Source organism: Rhincodon typus, chromosome 45 (genome assembly GCF_021869965.1).
Source record: "Rhincodon typus isolate 14 chromosome 45, sRhiTyp1.1, whole genome shotgun sequence".
Taxonomy (NCBI): Eukaryota; Metazoa; Chordata; class Chondrichthyes; order Orectolobiformes; family Rhincodontidae; genus Rhincodon; species Rhincodon typus.
In genome coordinates, this window is record NC_063376.1 from 4,003,838 (window position 1) to 4,019,514 (window position 15,677).

General features: G+C 46.9%; 1 protein-coding gene across 1 annotated transcript in view; it reads right to left on the reverse strand.

The window, feature by feature from the left end:
* Positions 1-1,210: 1,210 nt before the first annotated feature.
* LOC125487807 overlaps positions 1,211-15,677 on the reverse strand; it is a 21,813-nt gene continuing 7,346 nt past the window's right edge. The window contains exons 3-5 of the mRNA XM_048620104.1: positions 14,922-15,275; positions 9,406-9,753; positions 1,211-1,544 (exon numbers count right to left, since the gene is read on the reverse strand). Coding sequence (XP_048476061.1) covers positions 1,450-1,544; positions 9,406-9,753; positions 14,922-15,275 — 797 coding nt within the window. The 3' untranslated portion in view covers positions 1,211-1,449. The remainder of the gene's footprint in view (positions 1,545-9,405; positions 9,754-14,921; positions 15,276-15,677) is intronic.

Here is a 15,677-nt window from a genome sequence, read left to right on the forward strand (position 1 = left end):
CGGCAAATTTAAAACAGAGATGAGGAGGAATTACTTCTCTCAAAGGGTCGTGAACCTTGTTAATTCACTGGCCCAGAGTGTGGTGGATGTCGGAACTCTTGAGTAAATTCAAGGAGCAGACAGATTTTTAATTAGTAACAGATTAAAGGGCTATGGGGTGTGGGCAGGAAAGTGGAGTTGAGGCCAAGATAAGATCAGTCATGATCGTATTAAATGGCAGGGCAGACACAAGGGGGCTGAATGGTCTCCTCTTGCTCCTAATTCTTAATATTCTTCCTGAAAGCATAACCCCAGACCCTCTGATTATCATCAGTTGCTAGTGTTGTGGAGAATTAAACCTCAGTGAACGCAATCGAGAGATTTACTGAGGGGGACAAAGAAGGAAATAGAGGAATAAAAGACTTGAATTGGCATAGCACCCTTTGTGAAATTTTTTTTTGGAAACCATTCCATGGAATTGCTGGCAAGGCCCTCATCCCTGATCGCCCTCCCTTAGATCCACTTTAGAGGGAAGTTAAGAGTCAGCACCATTGGGTCTGGAGTCACGTGTAGGCCCAGACCAGCTGAGGAGGGCAGATTTACCTCCTGAAAGGGGCGTGGGAGGGTCAGGTGGGCCTTTTACGACAATCAACAACGTGGTCAGCATCGGGTTGCCACTGCTGCAGCGCTGGGAAGACCTTCTGTCAACTTATGCACAGCAAGATCCCACAAAGTTGTAACGTGATAATAACCAGATCATTGACTTCTATGTTTTCTCTCTCTCTCTCTCTCTCTCTCCCTGAAGGGAGGTGACTATTGGTCAGGGGATAACTCCCTGGCCCATCCCTGACACTTTGCCATCTCCTTCCAAGCCAAGTTTACCTTTTTGCTCCCCCTCTCTCCCACCCCAGGACAGCTCATAACCCCTCCCCACCCCTCCCAGCTCTGGCACACAGAGGGAACCAAACATGCAACTTTGAAGTAGGGGTCCTGGAAAGCACCTGAAAATGTCAAGAGGGACAAGGAGACCCTGAGAGTGAGGACAGTCTTCTGAGCAGAGATCTAAAGTATAGCTGTAAAATGCCTGTAGCTGTTCCTTCTCTCAGATACCAGATACTGCCAGTCAACTTTCCGCAGTTAAATCTCCATCTGCTTTCTCCTGAGGGTGACTGTGATTTAATCCCGCTGCCACAGATTCGCAGCGCATGTGCAGCATGGAGTCCTGTAAGAATCAGTTATAACTCAAATCTTTTATTTCGACAACATGATAACACTTGGTCTCCGTACCCTCCGAGCTGAAAACCGGAAAGCGAGTCGGGGATCGTCCAATCTTTGCTGATGGGCTGAATGGCCTTTTCCTGCACCGTAAACATCTGCAATATAAGAGCAGGTCGATGCTGTTTCCTCTCGTTGACATTTGGGAAACCACATTTGCATCCTCACCATCAACATTTCTGTTGAAAAAGCCCCTTAATTTCTCAAAACAACCGTAACGAAGGCCAGCAACAGCAAGTTTAAGAGTTGATGGCATCCTCGGTGCGCTGAGTCAGTGCCGTTGGTGGACCCTGTTGGCACAGGAACACGAGATCAGAGCTGGCAGAAAACATTCGGCCCGTTGAGATAGCCGAGCCATTCAGCACCATCTCAACTCAACTCAAACACCCTGGCCGCTCCCCCACATCCTTAGATACCAAAAATCCATCCATCCCAGCCATAAATAGATGTAGCATCCACAGTTCCCCAGGAGAGAGAATTCCCAAGATTGAGTACACGAGTCAGGATATCATGTCGCAGCTTCATAAGCCTTTGGTTAGGCCACACTTAGAATATTGCGTACAATTCTGGTTGCCATATCACAGGAGGCTTTGGAGAAGGTGTAGAAGTGGTTTATTGGCTGAATTAGAGGGAATGAGCTATAAGGAAAGGCTAGGAAAACTGGGATTGTTTTCTCTGGAGCAGTGGAGGCTGAGGGGAGACTTGTTAGAAATCTATAAAATTGCTACAGGGTTGATGGTCAGAACCTTTCTTCCCAGAGGTGAAATGCCTAATACAAGGGGGGGGCATGCATTTAAGGTGAGGGGGGGAAAGTTCAAAGGAGATGTGAGGGGCAAGTTATTTACACAGAGAGTGGTAGGAGTCTGGAACCCGCTGCCAGGGGTGATGGTGCAGGCAGATACAGTAGGGGTGTTTAATGGAGTTTTAGATGAGCACATGAATATGCAAAGAATGGAGGGACATGGACCAACAGCAGGCAGATGGGATTAGTTTAATTTCGCGTAATGTTCAGCACAAGATCATGGGCTGAAGGGGCCGTTCCTATGCTGTAATATTCTATGGTCTATGTTCTATTCCTCACCATCAGGTGAACACGTTGCTCTTCATCTCTGTTCCCCTCCCCCCCACCGTCACAGACTCATGCAGCATGGAAACAGATCCTTCGGTCCAACCAGTCCATGCCAACTATGCTGTCAGGGAAGAGCACTATAGAAATGTGGAGATTGTTTAAGGAATGCATACTGCATGTGCTCGATACGTTTGTCCCTAGCAGGCAGGGAAGATGCGGTCGAGTGAGGGAGCCTTGGTTCTCATGAGAGGTCGAACGACTGGTTAAGAGGAAGAAGGATGCTTACTTAAGGTTTAGGAAACAAGGATTAGAAAAAGCTCTAGAGAGATACAAGTTAGCCAGGAAGGAGCTGAAGAAAGGGCTTACGTGAGCTATAAGAGGGGATGAGAAAACCTTGGCAGACAGGATGAAGGAAAAACCCAAGAGTTTTTACACGTACGTGAGGAACAAGAGAATGACCAGAGAAAGGGTAGGGCCGATCAAGGATTGTAAAGGGAATTTGTGTACGGAGACTAAAGGGATAGGAGAGGTCCTTAGTGAATACTTTTCTTCGGTATTCATAACTGAGAGGGACCTAGTTGTAGAGGAGGACAGTGTGAAACAGGCCAGTAGGCTAGAGGAGGTGGATATTAGTAAGGAAGATGTACTGGGAATTTTGAGGAACTTGAAGGTAGATAAGTCACCCGGGCCTGATGGGATTTATCCAAAGATTCTATGGGAAGCGAGGGAAGAGATCGTAGGGCCGTTGGCGATGATCTTTTCGTTCTCACTGTCCATGGGTATAGTGCCGGAAGATTGGAGAGAGGCAAACGTCATTCCCTTGTTCAAAAAAGGGAATAGGGATAACCCCGGAAATTACAAATTATTGAAAAGGGCTTTGAGAGATAGGATTTATAATCACTTGGATAGGCACAGTTTGATTCGTGATAGTCAGCATGGATTTGTGAGGGGTAGATCATGCCTCACAAACCTTATTGAATTCTTTGAAGAGGTGACCTAACACGTGGATGAAGGTCGAGCAGTGGATGTGGTATACATGGATTTAAGTAAGGCGTTTGATAAGGTTCCCCATGGTAGGCTCATGCAGAAGGTAAGGAGGCATGGGATAGGGGGAAATGTGGCAGATTGGATTTAGAATTGGTTGACCCTTAGAAGACAAGGGTAGTAGTGGACGGAAAATATTCAACATGGTGCTCAGTTATGAGTGGTGTACCACAAGGATTTGTTCTCGGTCCTCTACTACTTGATGATTTTTGTAAACGATTTGGATGAAGGAGTGGAAGGATGGATTAGTAAGTTCGCGGACGATACGAAGGTGGGTCGAGTTGTGGATAGTGCGGAGGGCTGTTCTAGGTTACAAAGGGACATTGATATATGCAGAGCTGGACTGAGAAGTGGCAGATGGAGTTTAACCCTGAAAAGTGTGAGGTGATTCATTTTGGAAGGACAAATTTGAAAGCAGAATACAGGATTAACGGAAAGATTCTTGGCAGTGTGGAGGAGCAGAGGGATCTCGGGATTCATGTCCACAGTTCCCTGAAAGCTGCCACCCAGGTGGATAGAGTTGTTAAGAAGGTGTATGGTGTTTTAGCTATCAATAATAGAGGGATTGAGTTCAAGAGCCATGAAGTTATGCTCCAGCTATACAAAAGCCTGGTTCGGCCACATCTGGAGTATTGTGTCCAGTTTTGGTCACCTCATTACAGGAAAGATGTGGAAGCCTTGGAAAAGGTGCAGAGGAGATTTACCAGGATGTTACCTGGAAGGGAGGGAAGGTCTTACAAGGAAAGGTTGAAAGCGCGAGGGTTTTTCTCTTTAGAACGACAAAGGATGAGAGGTGACTTGATAGAAGTGTACAAAATGATCAGAGGTGTAGATAGAATGGATAGCCAGAGACTTTTTCCTCGGTGGAGGTAGCTATTATGAGAGGACATAGTTTTAAAGTAGATATAGGGGAGACGTCAGAGGTAGGTTCTTTACTCAGAGAGTGGTAGGGGCGTGGAATGCATTGCCAGAGAGGGTAGTGGAGTTGGCCTCATTAGGGGCATTTAAGCAGCTATTAGATAGGCATATGGATGATAGTATAAGGTAGGGGTGGAGGTTAGATAGGCCTTAGGTTTAGGGTAAAAGTTCAGCACAACATCGTGGGCCGAAGGGCCTGTACTGTGCTGTACAGTTCTATGTTCTATGTTCCCAAACTAAACTAGTCCCACCTGCCTGCTCCTGGCCCATATCCCTCCAAAACCTTTCCTATTCATATACTTACCCAAATGTCTTTTAAACATTGTAACTGTACCCACATCCACCAGTCTCTCTGGAATTTCATTCTGCACACGAATCACGGTCTATTGTAAAACCATTGCCTCTCATGTCTTTTTAAATTCTTTCTCCTCTCGCCTTAAAAATACACGCCCTAGTCTTAAAATCAACAGCCATAGGGAAAAGACACCTGCCATTGACCTTACCCGTACCCCTCATTATTTTCTAAACCTCTATAAGGTCACCCCTCTTAACCTCATACGCTCCATTGAAAAAAAATCCCAGACTATCCAGCCTCTCCTTATAACCCATCCCTCCTTTCCCAGCAACATCCTGGTAAATCTCTTCTGAACCCTCTCCAGCTTAATAATATCCTTCCTATAACAGGGAGACCAGAACTGGACACAGTACTGCAGAAGAGGCCTCACCAATGTCCTGTACAACCTCAACATGACATCCAACTCCTATACTCAAAGGTCTGAGCAAAAAGACAAGTGCGCTTTTTAACCACCCTGTCTACCTGTGACGCAAACCTCAAAGAATTATGTACCTGAACTCCTATGTCACTCTGTTCTACAACACTACCCAAGGCCGTACTTTTAATTGTAGAAGTCCTACCCTTGTTTGTTTTACCAAAATGCAATACCTCGCAATTATCCAAATTAAACTCCAGCTGCCACCCCTCAGCCCATAGCTCCAATTCATCAAGATCTCTTTGTGATCTTGGATAAGCTTCTTTCACTGCCCAGCAATTTTGGTGTCATCCACAAACTTACCAACCATGCCTTCGACATTCCCATCTCAATCATTTATGTAAATGACAAGCGAAAGAGGGCCAGCACCAGTCCCTGTGGAACACCGCTAGTCACAGGCCTCCAGTCCGAAAAACAGTCCTCCTCCACCACTGTCTATCTCCTACCTTCAAGCCAATTTTATATCCAATTAGTCAGCTCACCCTGAATCCCCTGTGATCTAACTTTACTGATTACTCTACTATGCAGATCCTTGTCACAGGCTTTACCAAAGTCCAAATAAACAATGTCCACCACTCTGCCTCCATCAATCTTTTTGGCTACTTCCTCAAAAATTTCAATCACGAGATGTTCATTTAAGAGGGATTAGTTCTGTCCCGTTTTTCTTGAAGAGGCATGCTGTAAAACCTGGTGAAGAGGTATCTGCTCCATGGAAAGCACAGTAAATAGCTTTGGGGTCTTTATAAAGACAAAAGAAGAATGATATGGTAGAGTCAGGCTCACACAGACCCAGGGTTTTAGTTTTTGCTTTCAGCTGTTGATGTTGGAAGTTGAAGCTGCTACATACAGCTCTCTCTCTGCTGCTAGATTCTTTCTGGTGGTGTTCCTTCTCCTGGACTGGAGGAGACAGCAAGTGAGGGAAATCTGTTTTGCTGCATTTGCCTTTGACAAGCATGTGTTTATGGAATTTTGCTATATTAGAACAGTTGATGAATTGGAGTTAAATAATATATTATCTTGTTAAGTATTTCGATAGAGGTAGAGTTGTTTCAATTTTTGTTTCTGTTTGTATTTTAACCGTGGTGTAAGAATAAAGTGTGTTTTACTTAAAGCCTAGTAGTTTGACCAATCAAATCGCCTTACACTTGCCTCTAAATATGATAAAAGGTAGGGTCTAGGCTATCTCTTTGATAATGTTTTGAGGGAATTTGGTCTGATCTATAACAAATGATATCTAAAATACAAACTATATTGACAGCCCATGAATGGTTGGTCCTCATCAATGGCATATCATGCCAACACTTTCAGTGGGGACTGGTTAATATTGCGATGCCATCTGCTCATTCTCCCTGGCAATCTATTCATCTCTGCCCCCACTCCTCAAAAGCATGCTCCCACTCATTGCCACCCCATCCCCAAAATCGCCCACTCTTTTTACTTTTTCATTCATTCCCAGGCCGCGAGCATATGGAACAGAATTAGGCTGTTCAGCCCCTGAAGCCTGTTCCACCACTCACTGGGTCTGTGGTCTAATGCCCTATCCCTGCTTTTGGCCCATATGCCTTCATACATTTGGCCTAACAAAGCTTTATCTATCTCAGATTTAAAAGTAGCAACTTATCCAAAGAGATCTAAACTGAAGACAGTTCCAAACTCTACCGCCCTTGGTGTGTGGAATCAGATGTTCTCTTTTCCAACAATCAGCAATGGTCATCATTAGATTCTCAGTTCCAAATTTTATTGCCCATCCCTAACTGCCCCTTAAAAAGGTGGGGGTGAGCTGTCTTCTTGAACCGAAGCAGTCCCATGTGCCGTAGGGACACCCATACGGGGCCAAACAGCAAGGGGTGCTGGGTATTTTGGCCAAGTAAAACTCTGATGTCACAAAACCCAGATGCCAGACACAGTGTCATTAGGGACGGAGTTCTAGGATTTAAACCCAGTGACACTGAAGGCCAATATATTTCCAAGTACTGGGACCCTTATTGTTTGTTATATACATAAATGATATAAATGAAAATGTTGGGGGGATGTTAAGTGAATCTGTAGATGACATCAAGTTTGGAAGAATGTTTAATAGTGAAGAAGATAACTTCGACTCCCTACAGATTCCCTCTCTGCAGTTTCCATAGTGTAGTGGTTATCACGTTTGTCTCACCCACGAAAGGTCCACAGTTAGATCCTGGGTGGAAACGTTATTGGGGCAGCACAGTGGCTCATTGGTTTGCACTGCTTCCTCACAGCGCCAGCGACCCGGGTTCGATCCCAGCCTTGGGCGACTGTCTGTGTGGAGTTTGCATGTTCTCCCTGTGTCTGCATGGGTTTCCCTCTGGGGTTCTATGTTCTAGGATGGTTGTAAGTTACAGGAAGATATAAATGGGTTGGTCAGATGGGCACACAAGTGGCAGATGGTACTTAACCCTAATAAATGTGAGGTGATGCACTTTGGAAGAAGAAACAAGATGAGGGAGTAGTTAATGAATGGTTGGACACTGGGTAGGAACAGAGGGATCTTGGGGTAATTATTCACAGATCCCTGAATTCAGAAGAGAACACTAAGAAGGGATTATGGGATACTTGCTTTCATCTGTCGTGGCATCGTTTATAAGAGTAAGGAGGTAATGTTGGAGTTGTACAGAGCATTGGTCAGGCCAGTGCAGGAAGGATGTGATAGCACTTAGGGGGGTTACAGAGGAGGTTCACCAGGATATTACTCAGAATGGAGACATCGATCTGTAAGGAGAGACTGGATAGGCTTGGATTGTTTTCTTTAGAGCAGAGAAAACTGAGGGGAAACATGATTGAGGTATATAAGATTTTGAGGGGTATGGACAGAGTAAACAGAGAACAGCTGTTCCCCTTGGTTGAGGGGCCAATCATAAGCAAACATAGTTTTAGGATGAAGGACAGGAGATTCACAGGGGATTTGGTGAAAAGCCTTTTCACTCATCGGGGTGGTGGGAATCTGGAATGCACTGCCTGGAAAAGTAGTGGAGGCTGGAAACCTTACAACCTTTGAAAAAAATTTGGATGAGCACTTCAAATAGCATAACATTCAAGGATATGGTACAAGTGCAGGAAATTGGGATTAGCGCATTTTAAGTGGTAGTTATTGTCGGTGCAGACTCGATGGGCCGAAAGGCCTTTACTGTGCTGTACGAATCAATGATAGGTCAGGATGGGGAGTGGCTCGGAGAGGAACTCGCAGGGGCTGGTGTTCCCACGTATCTGCTGCACTTGTCCTTCTAGATGGAAGTGGTCATGGATTTGGAAGGTGCTGCCTGAGGATCTTTGGTGAATTTCTGCAGTGCATCTTGTAGATGGTACACACTGCTACTACTGAGCGTCGGTGGTGGAGGGAGTGAGATGTTTGTGGACATGATGCCAATCAAGCGGGGGCTGCTTTGCCCTGGATGGTGTCGAGCTTCTTGAGTGTCGTTGGAGTTTCACTCATTCAGGCAAGTGGGGAGTATTCCCTCACACTCCTGACTTGTGCCTTGTAAATGGTGGACAGGCTTTGGCTGGAATTAGAAGGTGAGTTACTCACCATTGTGTTCTGACCTGTGCTTTTAGCTGTTGTGTTAAATGCCTGGCCCAGTTTTTGGTCAATGGTAACCCCCAGGTTGTTGATATTGGGGGTTTTCAATGATGGTAACACCATTGAACATCAAGAGCTGATGGTTAGATTCTCTCTTGTTGGAAATGGTCATCACCTGGCATTTGTATGGCACGAATGTTACTTGCCACTTGTCAGCCCAAGCCTGGATATTGTCCAGATCTTGTTGCACTTGGACATCATCTGCTTCAGTATCTGGCTGGAGGATGTTACAGAGATTGGGGGCGTCAGGTCTGAATGAATTGCACCCCATTTCAGTTGAGGTGGAATGGAAGAGATTTACCAGGATGAGTTCAGGAAATTGGAGATGCTGTTCATAAATCGGAGGAACCAAGGCTTGTCTCTTCAGGGAAAAGGAGGCTGAGGAGATTGAGGCATGTATAAGATTACGACATTGTTAAGATATAGCACAGAAAATAAAATGCTAGTTACTAGGGGAGGAGGCTGAATTCTGAGGAAGAGGTGCAATGGTAATATGTGAAAGAACATTCAATCAATGAGAGGTCGCGACTTGGAAGGGATACGCACGGGGGTAGTGGGTGGACGATGATGGAGGTGAACACAATGACGGATTTCAAGAGGAAATTGCGAAGGGACCTGGGGGAAGGGAACTGGGTTGCTCGGCAGAAGGGGGAGCCAGCATGGGAGCTGATGGGCCAACTGGCCTCTGTCGGTGAATGACGCCGCAGCGGAGGGACCGGGGCGAATCGCGTGGGCGCTCGGATCCCACTTACCAATGACGTTGACCCTGGAGCGGGCACACATCTCCGTGCCAGCGCCGACGTTCTCCAGGCAGCACTCGATGGTGCCCCCTGGCTGCACGGAGGAGAAGCCCGGCACACGGAAGGTGCCAATTCCACCAGCTTCTTCCAGGATGAGGACGTGGTTCTCGGACTGGGCAACTGCAGTGGTCCCCGCTTTCCGCAGCTCGAAGTGGCACCGGTCGGTGGAGTTACTGGGCCCGCACGTCACGCCCAGGCCCTCGGTGCCGACACAGCGCAGGTTCAAGCCCCACTGGAAATTTAGCTCTTCCCCGTGTTTCACCCTGACCTCGAAATGCGCTGGCCAGAAAACATCAGTGTCTGCAAACACGGGAGAACATGTGTCACTGACGGGAGAGACTCGACACATCCGCGTGTGGAAGAAGACGAGAATAGATGGGAGGCCCATCAGGCTTCCTCCACCATTTCCACGCCGACCAATGCTGGGCTCCCACATCCCCTCATTCATTCAAATCAATCTAATGATGGAGCCTCCGGGAGAGAGATTCCCAAAGATATTCCTCTCAATGTGCCCCTGAGCTCCTGGCATAGGGTCACATAGCACAGAAACTGTCCCTTCTGCCCAACCTGTCCATGCCGACCAGGTTTCCCAAGCTAATCTAGTTCCATTTGCAAGCATTTGGCCCATATCCCTCTAAACCATTCCTGTTCATATACCCATCCAGATGCCTTTTAAATGCTGTAATTGTACCAGCCTCCACCACTTCCTCTGCCAACTCATTCCAAACACACAACATCCTCTGCATGAAAAAGTTATCCCTCAGGTCACTTTTAAATCTTCCCCGTCTCAGCTTAAACTCACTGCTTTTTGTCATGTATATAAATGATTTGGATGTGAATATAGAAGAAATGGTTAGTAAGTTTGCACATGACATCAAGATTGGAGGTGAAGTGGACAATGAAGAATGGTACTTCAGAGCACAACAGGATCTTGATCAAATTGGCTGATGGACCAATGGAGGGGGCAGATGAAGTTTAATTTATAGAAATGTGAGGTGTTGTATTTTGGAAAGGCAAACCAGGGCAGGACTTATATATTTAATGGTGGGGCCCAGGAAAGTGTTGCTGAATAAAGAGACTTTGGAGTGCAGGTTCATAGTTCCTTGAAAGTGGAGTCACAGGTAGACAGGATACTGAAGAAGGCAATTGTTATACTTGCCCTGATTGGTGCAGTGCATTGAGTGCAGGAGTTGGGAGGTCATGTTGCGGCTGTACAGGACATCAGTGAGGCCACTTTTGTAATACTGCATTCAATTCCAGACTCCCTGGTAGAGAAAGGATGTTGTGAAACTTGAAAGGGTTCAGAATGTTGCTGGGGTTGGAGGGTTTGAGCTATAAAGAGAGGCTGGGGCTATTTTCTCTGGAGTGTCAGAGGCTGACGGTGATCTTATAGATGTTTATAAAATCATGAGGGGCCGGGATAGGGTGAATAGCCACAGTAGGGGAGTCAAAAACTAGAGGGTGTAGGTTTAAGGTGAGAGGAGAAAGATTTAAAAGGGACCCGACGAGCAACATTTTCACACCGAAGGTGGCACATGTATGGAATAAGCTACCAGAGGAAGTGGTGGAAGCTGGTACAATAACCCTTACCCTGGGGAAAAGACCTTTGTCATTCACCTTATCTATGCCCCTCATGATTTTATAAACCTCTATAAGGTCACCCCTCAGCCTCCTACACTCCAGAGACAAAAGTCCCAGCCTATTCCACCTCTCCTTATAACTCAAATCTTCCAGTCCCGGTAATGTCCTTGTAAACCTTTTTTGCATCCTTTCCAGTTTAATAACGTCCTTCCTATAGCTGGGGTGACCAGAATTGTATGCAGTACTCCAAATGTGGCCTTACTAATGTCCTGTACAGCTGCACCATGACCTCCCATCTCCTATACTCAATGCATTAAGGAGCGAAGGCAAGTGTACCAAATACCTTCTTCACCGCCCTGTCTACTTTTGATGCCACTTGCAAGGAACTATGTAGCTGTACCCCTAGGTCTCTCTGTTTGACAACACTCTCCAGAGTTCTATCATTAACTGTGTAAGTCCTGGCCTGGTTTGTCTTACCAAAATGTAACATCTCGCATTTATCTAAAGTAAACTCCATCTGCCACTCCTTGGCCCACTGGCCCAGTTGTTCAAGATCCCATTGTACTCTTGGATAACCTTCTTCACATTTCATTATGCCACTAACTTTGGTGTCATTCGCAAACATACTAACCATATCTCCTATAATTTTAATTCAAATAGTTTATATGTATGACAAACAACAGTGGATCCAGAACTGATCCTTGCAGCATCTTGCTAGTCACAGTCCTCCAAACCGAAAAACAACCTTCCACAGCAATACTCTGTCTCCTACCATCAAGCCAATTTTGTATCCAATTGGCTAGCTCTCCCTGGATCCCATGTGATATAACCTTTCTAACCAGCTTACCATGCAGGACCTTGTCAAAAAGTCTTGCTAAAGTCCACATAGACAACGTCCGCCACTCTGCCTTCATCAAATTTCTTCATATGTTCTTCAAAAAACTCAATCAAGTTTGTGAGACACAAAGCCATTCTGACTATCCCTATTCAGTTCTTGCCTTTCCAAATACCTGTAGGTCCTGTCTCTCAGAATGTCCTCCAATGACTTAATAAAAACTGAAAGAACCGCGGATGTTGTAAATCAGGAACAAAACCAAAGTTGCTGGAAAAGCTCAGCAGGTCTAGCAGCATCTGTGAAGTGACCCTTCCTCAGATCTGATGGTGGCTGGGAAAACATCAGTTTATATGCAGAAAATAGAGAGGTGGGTGGGGTAGGGAGTAAACGATAGGATAGAGCCCAAAGAGAGAGAAAGACAGTTGGACAGACAAAGGAGTTGCTAATGATCAGGCTGGGAGGGTGAGCAGTTGTTAATGGGGACTGTTAGTGACTAACATCAGGGGGTGTGTAATGGCAGGCTGTGTGAAAACAAGGCCTGGTATGTGGGGTGGGGGGCTGGGACATGGGAGAGTTTAGGCCCTAAAATTATTGAACTCAATATTTTATTGAGTCTGGAGGGCTGTAGGGTCCCCAATCGGAAAATGAGGTGTTGTTCCTTCATCTTGCGTTGGGCTTCGCTGGAACACTGCAGCAAGCCAGAGACAGAGATGTTGGCCAGGGAGCAGCGTGGTGCGTTAAAGTGGCAGGCAACAGGTAGTTCAGGGTCTTTTTCGCGAGCAGGACGTAGATGTTCTGCGAAGCAGTCACCAAGTCTACGCTTCGTCTCCCCAGTGTAGAGGAGACCACATTGTGAGCAGCGAATACAGTAGACTAGATTCTGGGAAGTGCAGGTGAAGTGTTGCTTCACCTGGAATGTATGTTTGGGGCCTTGGATACTGGGGAGGGAGGAGGTAAATGCGCTGGTGTTGCACCTTTGCTGGTTACAGGGGAAGGTGCCGTAGGGCTGTGGGGATGTGTTGGGGGTGAAGGAAGTGTGGACCAGTGTGTCCCGGAGGGAACAGTCCCTGCGGAAGGCGGACAAGGGAGGGGAGGGGAATGTGTGTCTGGTGGTGGCATCTCACTGGAGGTGGTGGAAATGATGTCCGCTGATCTTCTGGATGTGGATGCTGGTGGGATGGTAGGTGAGAATAAGGGGAACCCTATCGCTGTTGTGGGAGGGAAGAGAAGGGGTGAGGGTGGGAGTGCGGGAGATGGGTCAGACCTGGTTGAGGGCCCTATCGACAACGGAGATGGGGAATCCTCGGTTGAGGAAGAAGGTGTTTTCCTGAAGAAGGGTCTCGACCTGAAACGTCAGCTTTCCTGCTCCTCTGATGCTGCTTGGCCTGCTGTGTTCATCCAGCTCTACACCTTGTCTGTGCAACTGTCTTTCTCTCTCTTTGGGCTCTATCCTATCATTTACTCTCTACCCCGCCCACCTCTCTATTTTCTGCATATAAACTGACGTTTATCCAGCCACTATCAGTTCTGAGGAAGGGTCACTGGACCCGAAACGTTACCTCTGTTTTTCCCTTCACAGATGCTGCCAGATCTGCTGAGCTTTTCCAGCAACTTTGTTTTTGTTCCTTCAATGACTTACCCACTACCACTCACCAGTCTACAGTTCCCTGGCTTTTCCTTGCAGCCTTTCTTAAATGGTTGCACAAAATTAGCCATCCTTCAGTCTTTTGGCACCTCACCTGTGGCTATCAATGATACAAACATCTCCGCTAGGGTCCCTGCAATTCTTCCCTCGCTTCCCACAATGTCCTGGGATACCTGTGATCAGATCTCAGGGATTTATCTGCCCTTATGCATTTTGAGACCTCCGGCACCTCCTCTTCTGTAATGTGGACCCTTTTCAAGACATCACTATTGATTTCCCCAAGTTTCCGAGCTTTCAGGTCTTTCTCCATGGTAAATACTGATGCAAAATATTTGCTATAGATCCCACCCATCTCGTGTGGTTCCACACATTGACGGCCTCATCGATCTTTAAGGGGCTCATTGTAAGGATTCTAGGATGGCAGAAGGAGAGATTGAGTTGGTTGAGACTGTATTCCTGGGAGTTTAGAAGAATTGAGGGGGGAATCTCACAGAAACCTATAAAATTCTAACAGGTCAGATGCAGGAAGGGTGTTCCTGATGGTGATAGAGCTCAGAGCTAGAGGTTAAGTTTAAGGATGAGGGGGCAAATAATTTAGGACCGAGATGAGGAGAAATGTCTTCGCTGAGAGAACGGTGAACCTGTGGAATTCTCTGCCACAGAAAGCGGTTGAGGCCAAAACATATATAACACGGTGTGCATCTGGATAAACACAGCAGACCAGGCAGCATCAGAGAAGCAGGGAAGCTGACGTTTCGGGTCGGGAGTCTCATTGAGACATATCGGATTCTTAAGGGGTTAATGCTGACAGGATGTTTCCCCTCATGAGAGAGTCTAGGACCAGAAGGGGCAGATTCAGGATAAGACTGAGACGAGGAGGAATTTCAGCTCTCAAAGGATCGGGAGTGTGAGGAGTTACACTGAGGAACTGCATACTCGGAGGGTCAGTGCTGAGGGAGTGCTGAACTGTTGGAGGGTCAGTTCTGAAGGAGCGGGCACTGTCAGAAGGTCAGCGCTGAGGGGACGCTGCATTGTCAGAGGGCCATTTATGAAGAAGCATCCTCACCCGAAATATCAGCTTTCCTGCTCCTCTGATGCTGCCTGGCCTGCTGTGTTCCTCCAGCTCCACACTGTGTTATCTCTGACTCCAGTATCGGCAGTTCTTACCAGCTCTGAGGCCAAAACATTATTTATTCAAGACAAGGGTAGATATAGCTCTGGTGGCTAAAGGGATCAAGGGATATAGGGGAGGGGGGTTGTGGGAATGGGGTAGACATATTGAGCTCAATGTTCAGCCACAATCATATCGAATGGTGGAGCAGGCTGGAGGGGCCTAATGGCCTGCTCCTGTTCCTATTTTCTACATTTCTATTCAACACTAAACACCTCAGCTTTAAGTCTCCTTACCTGGATTGACGCCCAATGAAACAGTGGAGCAAATCAGACTCTTCAGATGGTTCAAGCGAACATAACAGAAGTAGGTGCCGCTGTCGTTCAGCATGACGTGTTTGAGGGTAAGGGTTGCCTCGTTCGCCCTGTGCCAGTCAGGGCGTAACATGGTCCTGTTCTTGTACCAGGCATTCTGGCCATCACCAATGGAGTCTTCCATCGCCACATGCACCACCAAGTCATTGCCATTCGAGCTTTTCTGCCAGATAACACTGGCAGACTCAGACACACCAGAGAAGTGGCACGGGAGGATCACAGGGTCTCCACATGTAGCCTTTACTTCAAATGCCTCATTTTTGCACATGGTCTGTCCTACGGGACAAAGAGACTTCGATTGTGACATTCCATCATCCCCTCAGGCAGCCTGAGAGGCACTCTCATTGAAACATATCAGACTATTAAGGGTTAATGCTGAGAAGATGTTTCCCCTCATGGGAGAGTCTGCGACCAGCCTCAGGATAAGACTGAGACGAGGAGGAATTTCATCTCTCAAAGGGTCGGGAGTGTGAGGAATTATACTGAGGAGGAACTGCATACTTAGAGGGCCAGTGCTGAGGGAGCGCCACACTGTCGGAGGGTCAGTGCTCAGGCAGTGACAGACTGTCAGAGGGTCAGTGCTGAGGCAACGTCGCACTGTCAGAGGGTCAGCTGTGAATGAGCGCCGCACTGTCAGAGGGTCAGTGCTGAGGGAACGTCGCACTGTCAGAGGGTCAG